The sequence below is a fragment of the Danio aesculapii genome, chromosome 12, assembly GCF_903798145.1.
Source record: "Danio aesculapii chromosome 12, fDanAes4.1, whole genome shotgun sequence".
Lineage (NCBI taxonomy): Eukaryota > Metazoa > Chordata > Actinopteri > Cypriniformes > Danionidae > Danio > Danio aesculapii.
In genome coordinates this window covers 6,455,772-6,466,973 of record NC_079446.1, presented here as the reverse complement: position 1 = coordinate 6,466,973, position 11,202 = coordinate 6,455,772, and the positions used below count along the sequence as shown (strand labels likewise).

Genomic DNA, 11,202 nt, shown 5'->3' with positions numbered 1-11,202 from the left:
CCCCTGTATATTTTTCCCCCCAATTTCTGTTTAAAGGAAGGAAGATTTTTTCAACACATTTCTTAACATAATAGTTTTAATAACTCATTTCTAATAACTGATTTATTTTATCTTTGCCAAGATGACAGTAAATTATATTTGACTAGATATTTTTTAAGATACTAGTATTCAGCTTAAAGTGACATTTAAAGGCTTAGCTAGGTTAATTAGGCCAGTTAGGGTAATTAGGCAAATTATTGTATAACGATGGTTTGTTCTGTGTACTATCAGAAAAAATATATATCTTAAGGAGGCTAATAATAGTGACCTTAAAATGGTTTTAAAAAAATGTAAAACTGCTTTTATTCTAGCCGAAATAAAACAAATAAGACTTTCTCCAGAAGAAAAAATAATATAGGAAATACTGTGAAAAATGCCTTGCTCTGTTAAACATCATTTGGGAAATATTTGAAAAAGAAATAAAAAATTAATCATTTTGACTTAAACTGTAGATGTAAAAAAGATCATGACTGTTTCATCTTGTGTACTCAGAGTCTCCTGTTTTTACAAATAAAAGTACAATGGCAATCACATCAAATATAGTAAATCAGGCTTGAAGAGAAAAGTATAAAGCAATGGATATACGCATACAATTAATGACAACTATAGAAAGCAAAAGCCGAATAAATCGTTTTTAAAGGCCTGATAGCCTACTAAATGTGTTTAGTGTGTGCTTAAAGGGACAGTTTACCGAAAACATGAAAATGTACTATTTTTTGGTGGGGGGGAGGAGTTTCTTTATTCTGTTGAACATAAAAGAAGATATTTTGAAGAAAGCTGGAAATACGTAAACATTTACTTCCATAGTACAAAAAAACAAATACTATGGAATTCAATGGGTACAGGTTTTCAGCATTCTTCAAAATATCTTATCTTGTGTTCAACAAAAGAAAGAAACTCAAACTTGTTTAGAACAAGTAAAGGGTGAGTAAATTATGACAGAAAGTTTTGTGTGAACTCCCCTTAAAATTTGTTTACAAGTTAAAGCGATAGTTCAGCCAAAAATGCTAATTTACTGCATGTTTACCTGTAGAAAAAAACTCATAATTGTTTGAATTAAGTAAAGGGTGAGTAAATGTCGCTATAAAAAAATCAGGCTTGAAGAGAAAAGTATAAAGTAATGGAAATAAGCATGTAATTATAGATAACTATAGCAAGCAAAAGCCAAATAAATATATTTTAAAGGCCTGAAAGCCTACTGTATATGTGTTTAGTGTGTGCCTAAAGGGACAGTTCACCCAAAAAATGAAAATGTACTAACTATTTACTCACCCTCAAGTGTTTTGTTGGGAGTTTCTTTATTCTGTTGAACATAACAGAAGGTTTTTTAAAGAAAGCTGAAAATTCGTAAACATTTACTTCCATAGTAGGAAAAAACAAATACTATAGAAGTCAATGGTGTCAGGTTTTCAGCATTCTTCAAAATATCTTATCTTGTGTTCAACAGAAGAAAGAAACTCAACCTTGTTTAGAACAATTAAACGGTTGAGTAATTTATGACAGAAATTTCAGTTTAGTGTGAACTGTCCCTTTAAGTTTGGTTACAAGTTAAAAAGGCTGTTCAGCCAAAAGCGCAAATTTACTCAAAATTGTCACCAGTCTCTTCTTCTGTTAAACTTTAAAAGATATATTTTGAGGAAAGCTGAAAACCTGTAACCATTGATTTCCATAGGAAAAAACAAATGGAAGTCAATGGTTACAGGTTTTCAACATTTTTCAAAATATCTTCTTCTGTTTTTAACAGAAGAAAGCAACTCTTAATTGTTCAGTTAAGTAAAGGGTGAGTAAATGGTGACATAATTTTCATTGTTAGGTAAATTATCCCTTTAAGAGCCCACAAAAAAGTGGATATTTTGGTTTTAAATATGCCTATATGCAAGTGTGATATCCTTAAAAAGTAATATCAAACTAAAATTTGAGATGTCAGTCCTGTAAGTGTAGAACAATAAACATGCCAGAGTCCAACTCTGAATTTGGAACACCTGTCATTATGTTAGCCTGCTAGTTCGACTCAAACGACCCAAACAAATCACCCAAACAGTAGTGTGAACTCGTTTCCCCTTTGATTTAACTAAGCAGTTTGCCTGATTTATTTTCTGTTTGAGCTCAAATACCAGTTTTCACTGTTTACTATGTAAACGTACCACTTTCTTGCTACCTAGCAACCCCCATAAAATCCCCCGTCTGTGACGCGGTCTGTCTGTGAAGGTCAAAGCAAAGCATGAATCTGAAGCCCTGAGTCATAAAAAAGAGCAAACATCATTTATACACCTTATATTCAGCTTTACAACATATTTCTCTGATGTCTTTTCACTTTGTTTATACCAGTATATAGTTGAAGTCACAATTACTAGTCTTCTTTTGCTGTATAATAGTGAAATTTAGTAATTAAACATATTTTTGTTATAGGAAATACTGCAAAATATTCCCTTGCTTTGTTAAATGTCACTTATGAAATAATTGAAAAATAGGTACTTTTTATATACAGTTGAAGTCAGAAATATTAGCACCCCTTTGATTTCTTTTTTCCTTTTTTAAATATTTCCCAAATTATGTTTAACAAAGCAAGGAAATTTTCACAGTAGTTCCTATAATATTTATTCTTCTGAAAAAAGTCTTATTTTTATTTTATTTCGGCTAGAATAAAAGCTGTTTTTTTTTTAAATAACATTTTAAGGTCAAAATTATTGGCCCTTTAAGCTATATATTGTTTAATTAGTCTACAGAACAAACCAACGTTATACAATAACATGCCTAATTACCCTAACCTGCCGAGTTAACCTAATTAACCTGGTTAAGCCTTTAAATGTCACTATAAGCTGGCAAAGATAAAATAAATCAGTTATTAGAAATGAGTTATTAAAACTATTATGTTTAGAAATGTGTAGAAAAAAATCTTCTCTACGTTAAACAGAAATTGGGGAAAAAATAAACAGGGGGGCTAATATATATATATATATATATATATATATATATATATATATATATATATATATATATATATATATATATATATATATATATATTTTTTTTTTTTTTTTTTTTTTTAATTTATTTATTTATTTAACTATAGGTCCAAATCAGAGATAGTAAACATCCCATAAAGCGATAGGCTGCCATAAAGGGATTTGGTTTGTTGGTTACAAGATGACTCTTATTGATCATTTTATATAACTACAGCTTGCAAGAGGAGAGAGAGAAAATAAGAGATAAAAGGTCTGCTTTGCTCCTTTAGTTCAGGTCTGAGCTTGTTTGCTGTCTTTAATCCTCCGTTCCTTATATACCAAGATCTACACATCAGTGTTTACTCTAATTTGATCATGTTTTTATTAGGGCTGGGTCGATAAACGATATTATATTGAAATTTATGTCAATATAACAATAATAAGCTCTGGACTTTTTTACTCTATATTGATTTAAGAGTTAGTGACACAGCAGAAATGTGCAACAATGAGAATCTGAAAGTGTGTTGATATTAGAGATGTACACTGAAAATTTTGCAGCTGAAAATGTCATGCTGTTTAATGGACCCTCTAATTTTTGTGGCTTCAGTCATTGTTGTGGTACTCTTTTAAATCTGGAAGCTTTAACAACAAATATCGAAATAAACATCGTTATCATTCAATAAGGAAAATAATTATCTAGATTGCCTTTTTGCCATATCGCCCAGCCCTAGATTTTATGCAAATGAGTGACTTGTGTGCTAGATTTGTTTTGAGTTATTTCTTTTTTGAGCTCAAAATGTAAAAAAAAAAAAAGCTATACATCATCATGTCAGGTTTGTTCGATTAAATGTGACTTTTAAAGGTATAGTTCACCTCAAAATGAACATATACTCAAGTGGTTCCAAGCCTTTATGTTTCATTTTTCTGTGGAACATAAAAGATCATTTGAAGAATTTTAGAACATTGAAATCTATAGGAGGAAAAATAAATACTATGAGCTCTATTTTAATGATCTCGGCGCAAAGTCTAATGCGCAGGACGCAAAAGCATTAAGTGCATGTCCGAATTCTCTTTTGCCATTTTAAGGACGGAAAAATACGCTCTGCGCTGTGGCGCATGGTCTAACAGCGTTTGTGCTTATTTTCTTAATGAGTTATGGGTGTGTTTTGAGCATAACGTGTATTTAACCAACCAGAGTTTCATCTTCCATTCCCTTTAAGAGTTGGTTGCGTCGCTCCATGGTGCATTTGCTATGTACATGGCGGACTTTGTAAGTGGAAGAACTGAACGCTTCACTAGCGAGAAAACAGTTAAACAGAGCATCTGCAGTGCAAGAATAAAGAACGAGCCTCCTCCATTCGACCTCTTTACTTTCTCTCTTTACTTTACTCCTTTACTTTTGTGGATAAGGAAACGGTGTTGTACGCACTCCCCTGAAGACATCCATTAGCCTACATATTTAATTTAGTTTGTTAAGCTCAAAGATTCAGTTAAAAACTATTTTTAAATTCATTTCTAATTTCCAGCAAACGAATAAATAAACAATAATAATGAAATGTGCTAAAAAAACTGAGTAATATCCAAACACATGTCCTGTTCTTATGCCCCATCTAGTCCAAAACCCGACAGGTGGGCAAATCTAAGCTTGTTTTTATTGAAACAAATATAAATATGCATATAATAAATACTACTACTACTAATAATAATAACATTATACAAATGCAGATTGTCATGAATAAACTGAAAAAAGCCACCTGGGATGAAGAATGTTTTTTATATTTATGTAGAAAATAATAATTTTTGTAATATTTTAATCTTTTAATTCTTTTTAATTTGTAAAGATATTTACGTATTGCTGTACATCCAGTGTGTATTAAGCAATGTGTAAGCGTTTGGATCACTTTTAGCTGGTCAATTGCGCAGTCTATTTCAGTTTCTCAAAATAGCAAAGCTCCAACAATGCACCTTAACACACCTCTATTTTAGACCAGAACACCCATGAGTCCTCAAAGCAGCCCAAATGGATTTGCTATTTAAACACTGTGGCGCAAAACAGGAAAATTACTGTTGCATTGGTCTGAAAATACCAACAAATCATGCAAAACACATCTTGCGCCTGGTGTATGATAGGACCCCAAGGAGGTCAATTGGTACAGATTTCCAACATTCTTCAAAATATCTACTTTTGTGTTCAACAGAAGAAGAAAAAACTCAAACAGGTTTGTGGCAAGTGAGTAAACGTTGACAGAAGTTTCAGCTTTGAGCTTTGACACTTGTGCTGTGTTTTTACAGGGGTATTTGTCATTACGTGCAGTTTTTTTTTATTCTAGAGATATTTGAATATATGGTGACCTATTTTAGATGTAATGTAAGTCTTGGGTGTTTCTAGAATGTGTCTGGGAAGTTTCAACATAAAATTCCTCATGTTTTTAAATGCAAATGAGCTGCTCAGAGGCGGCAAAGTGGCTCAGTGGTTAGCACTGTCACCTCACAGCTAGAAGAGTGCTCCGGTTCCCCCACAGTCCAAAGACATGCACTATAGATGAATTGAAGGATCTAAAATTTGCCGTAGTGTATGTGTGTGTGTGTGTGTTTGTGTAAACGAGTGCATATGCATGTTTCCCAGTACTGGGTTGCAGCTGGAAGGGCTTCCGCTGCGTAAAACATATGCTGAAATAGTTGCCGGTTCATTCTGCTGTGACGACCTCCGAAATAGAGACTGATTGAAAACTGATCTAGGAACAGATATTTTCTTCTGTGTTTTTTATTGTGACATACATCCATAACAGATTAAGACAAAGATAAACGATAGGGCGGAGACTTTGTGCTGTGCAGCAGTTGCTGATTGGATGTTGATTTGTGGGTGTGGCATTCAGATAAGCATGAGGTTGTAGGGGTGGAGCTTAACCCTTGCATTGTATTCAGTTTTATATTCTATATTCTGTACTCAGATTTTTTTGTGGTCAGAAATATGTACTTAGATGTAGCATTGAGTTCACCAGAGTTAAGGTTGGCATGTCACTGGAACATTAGGATATTTGCATATATGGTGACCTATTTTAAATGTAATGTAAGTCTTGGTTGTTTCTAAAAGGTGTCTGTGAAGTTTCAACATAAAATTCCTCATGTTTTCAAATGCAAATAAGCTGCTGCTGTCTTTCCAAAATATGTCACCATTATACAAAATCTCAGGGTTACAATTGAGGCATTTGAGGGAGGTCAGAAACGGTGTTAAGGATATAGAGAATAACTCTTGCTGGAGTGACGTGTGACTCTGCAGATATGTTTTATGGTCAAACAACAACATTGTGCAGTAAATTAAGTGGAAAACATAATAAAATCCTTTTAAATGTATTTATGAGGTCTAAAAGTATGCATAGATTAATTGTTCACTTTTAGAAAATAGCCTGTATTCTGAAGAAAAGCTTTATATGCCTCACTGTTGTTGTATTTATGTGTTTCATTGAGTGTTTTTTGTTCCTCTGCAGGCTGTTAGTCGGAGCCCCTCAAGAAAAAGCCCAGCCTCAACTCAGTAAATTCAAAATTAATGAAACCGGAGCCGTGTATTATTGTCCCATCACTATTAACCAGGATGACTGCGGGAGTATGGACCTCATCAGTCCACGTAGGTATTCATGTGATCTATCATTAAGATATGCTTGCGGGAAACTCTGGTAAGACTAATTATTCGATTCAATTTATCTTTATTTCTATAGCGCTTTTACAATGTAGATTGTGTCACAGCAGCTTAACATAGAAGATTATAGTTAACTGAAACAGTGTCAGTTCAGTTTTCAGAGCTGAAGTTCAGTTTAGTTCAGTTCAGTGTGGTTTAAATGTCACTGCTGAAAGTCCAAACACTGAAGAGCAAATCCATCAATACGCAGCTCCACAAGTCCCAAACCAAACAAGCCAGTGGCGACAGTGGCGAGGAACAAACTTCAATTATCTAAGTCTAATACATAAATGCACTTCAAAAAAGGCTTTTCTTACTTAGATTTTGTCTTGTTTCTTGTCCAAATATCTAACAATTCTTAAATCAAGAAACATTTTCTAGACAAGCTAAAAATATTGTTTTGTTTTCAGAAATAATATGCCAAAATGAAGCGAGTTTTCCTTGAAACAAGTTAAATAATCTGCCAATGGGGTAAGAATATTTGTATTTTTTTCATATTTTGCTTACAAAAAAAGAATTAATTTTGACTCATTATTTCTTAAAGGGCACATAGGTTACACCTTTTTTTCATATTTAATATAAGTCTTTTGTGTCCCCAGAATGTGTCTGTAAAGTTTCAGCTCAAAACACCCATCAGATTATTTATTATAGCTGTTTGAAGTGTCTATATTATAGCTGGAAAAAAAGGTTTTGCTGTTTTTTTTGTACTGGCCCTTTAAGGCTAGTCCTCCCCGCCCACCGTTCCCACGTGCCTGTCAGCAATCGCCGCCCTCGGCTGCCTCAGGAAGCAGATCTCATGTAACGTGTGTGAGAAATACTACAGAACTTTAACAATCAGTATTTGATGCATTTTTTTGTCTATTTGCAACAATGAGTCACACACAATGTCATTACAAAGTTCACGCACACACACAGCAAGGACTCAAACACATAGCGCACATACACACACACACACACACACACACAAATGTAGCGCAGACATACACGCACACACATAGCTCAGACACGCAGACGCACACACATAGCTCAGACACGCAGACACACACACACACAGAGAGAGAGAGAGAGTGTGAGAGAGAGAGAGAGAGAGAGAGCGCGCGTTAAGCTTTGCAGTCGTTTTGCACGCATATGTGACATGATACTGGTAATATCCACTGCTGTATGGATATCTCTTATATTAATGTACAAAATAAACCTGATTTAACGTCCACAAACTGCGATTGAAGCGTCTTCCTTTATAATTGTTCTGACACGCGGCTGTGCTCATTAAGTGCATCTGAAGTGAATCGCTGTAATTCATTACACACATGCTCTGTTTTAAAACATTTTAAACTTGTGAAACTCACTCTTGATCACGTTTGATGATGATTGATGATCCTAGCGAACTGAACACACCTTTTATTCCCGGCTGCTTTGCGCTCGTCCTCTCTTGATTATATGATTATACACATGACTACCGGACATGTTAATGCCCGCAGCTGTCAATCAATATTGGTGGGCGGGGGGATCGCACTCCTACGTAAAGTTTCGGTCGATCTGAAAACCGCTACAATTGGTCCACCGTTTTTATGTTGTTAAATTTGAAAAAAAGGACTGGGTGTGTTTATTTCCCCCCAATATGACAGTTTATACACTATACTTACACACATTTCTGTCCAAACAGCTTGAAAAGTAGATTTTTCACCATAGGTGCCCTTTAAAACAAGACAATATGTTTTGCTGGTCTAGAAAATGCTTCTTGGTTTAAGAATTTTTTGTTATTTGGACTAGAAACAAGACAAAAACTCAAAGGAAGAAACACATTTTTGCAGTGTGTACATCTTCATCCATAGAAAACAAAAAAAAAAATTTATAACATTATTTCGACTAAAAATGCAATAAATGTATATAATATGTAAAATAAAATATATAATATTAATATAAATTTATTAATATTGGGAAATATTTGTATGATTAAAAAAACATTCTGTTTTAAAATCTAATTTATTTGTGATCAAAGCTACATTTTCAACATCATTATTTCGAACATCATTGTTTACAAGTTTTGCTGCTTTAGGAGCATTTCTTTTTATTAGTAAAGAACAGTTGTGCTGTTTTTACTACAGTATAGATTCTGCTGTACTGTAACTTTTAGTTAATTTAATGTGTTATTGCTAAATAAAAGTTATGATTTCTTAAAAATAAAAAATTGTTGACCCTGAACTTTTGAACAGTAGGGTAGAGGGTTTACCTATGCTTGCTGTTTTGTAACTTTAGGAGCAAAAAGTGTTGAAACAGGCTCGTTGGAAATACGTAAATCAACATTTTAGATTTTTGTGAAACAATGCATTTCTGTGAAACAACTGCAAAAAAAACTTACTTGAACACACATGGGAAGGAAGTTTCTAGTTAAAATAAAGGCTATAATATGACACAAGACATATTTTAAATAAAATTCAGGTAAAACTAAATGGTCACATTGCACTTTTAATTTACGCTTGCTTACGCCAAACACTAATTGTTTGGGTTTAGCTCAGTGGTTTGCTAGTTCATCAAATCTGAACAACAGGCCCTGCATTCTCATGGAAGGACGCGTATCTGAAACGTACAACAAAACATAATAAGTAACATATATCAGATTCACAAACATATAGACAACAACGTCTAGTGGATTTGTTATCTGAAATGTGAAACAAAACGTACCTGGAGCAAAAAATGTAGACTGAAGTACTGGAACATATTTCCATGAGCCTGGGCTGGATCAAAGAGTTATTCATTCCATTTACAGATTAGATAATATGTCTAACCTCTTCAAATCACTCTAAAAATAGTGATCTGGAGTGCTCAGACAGCCTTAACTATTTCTACAAAATTCCCCAATCCAATTTTAGACATAAAACAAGCCTCAACACAGCAGCCATAAAATCACCTGTCTGAGTGCTGTTTGACTGCATGGTATTCAGAAGAGCTTCAGCTTTCCTCCTCTGTGAGGGCTCGTCTTGCTGGCAGGTGTTTAGTTCACAATTAACATGATACGTTTGGCACAGAAAGAGTAAAGTAAACCTGTAGAATTAAACAGACACATACAGTAGCATTTCAGTAATACTTTGTAGTGGGTCTGAATTTTATTAGTTTTATACATTTCAGGTTTAATGTCAGCAGTGTTGTGTAGATTGTAGCTCTAGCCAATAATGATTTTGCTTTAAAATTTCAGAAAAGCACTCAGAACCTGTTATGTTTGATTTATTGTTATTTACCATATTATCATTTTTGATATACTAAAATAAAAAACCACTTAGGTTTACTTAGACTTTCACGACTATATTCCTTATAGGAGTAAACATTTGTAATGAAATCATATTTTTTGTAACGCTTGTACTAAAAGCTGTTTTATTTTTATTTAGACAGTTGAAGTCAGAATTATTAGCCCCCCTGCTAATTTTTTCCCCAATTTCTGTTTAATAGAGAGATTTTTTTAACACATTCATAAACATAATAGTTTTAATAGCTCATTTCTAATAACTGATTTATTTTATCTTTGTCATGATGACAGTAAATAATATTTGACTAGACATTTTCAAGACACTTCTATACAGCTTATAGTCACATTTAAAGGCTTAACTAGGTTAATTATGTTAACTATGCAGGTTAGAGTAATTAGGCAAGTTATTGTATAATGATGGTTTGTTCTGTAGACTATCGGAAAAAATATAGCTTATAGGGGCTAATAATATTGACCATTAATGGTTTAAAAGAAATGTAAACCTGCTTTTATTCTAGCCGAAATAAAACAAATAAGACTTTCTCCTAAATAAAAAATATTATAGGAAATACTCTGAAAATTTCCTTGCTCTGTTAAACATAACTTGGGAAATATTTAAAAAACGAAAAAAAATCAAAGGGGGCTAATAATTCTGACTTCAACTGTAAATATATATATCACCAGCAATCTAGCTACTGCTAGAGAACTACAAATCTGCCACCAAATAGACTACACATACTGTCATGCACCTCACACACACCTGTTCCAGTTTTCCCTGATTACACACACACACACACACACAGCTGAAGTTTGTCGTCACTGATTTTCAGGACTATAAATACACCTCACTCACTCACACTAGTTGGTAAGTCTTGTTAATATGTACACATTACGAAGCATTTACTTTACCTTGGTTTTCCTTGCGTGTTTCCAAATCATTGCCTTATTTATGATTTTCTGACATTAGCCGCCTGAACCGATCTCTTGTCTGCTTTTGACTACTCCTTTGGCATGACCTTTATAATACTGTTAACTCTTGTGTTTGACCGTTACCAGCCTGACCATTCTTTTTGTTTAATAAAAATGCTGCAATTGGATCCTCAACCCCATTGTCTAGAACCATAATAGATATATGGATGGATGGATGGATGGATGGATGGATGGATAGATGGATAGATAGATAGATAGATAGATAGATAGATAGATAGATAGATAGATAGATAGATAGATAGATAGATAGATAGATAGATAGATAGATAGATAGATAGATAGATAGATAGATAGATAGATAGATAGATAGA

General features: G+C 33.5%; 1 protein-coding gene across 1 annotated transcript in view; it reads left to right on the top strand.

Annotated features, from left to right (window-relative positions):
- Positions 1–11,202, top strand: part of itga3b (integrin, alpha 3b) — a 95,688-nt gene that overhangs the window by 40,790 nt on the left and 43,696 nt on the right. The window contains exon 2 of the mRNA XM_056469569.1: positions 6,473–6,609. Coding sequence (XP_056325544.1) covers positions 6,473–6,609 — 137 coding nt within the window. The remainder of the gene's footprint in view (positions 1–6,472; positions 6,610–11,202) is intronic.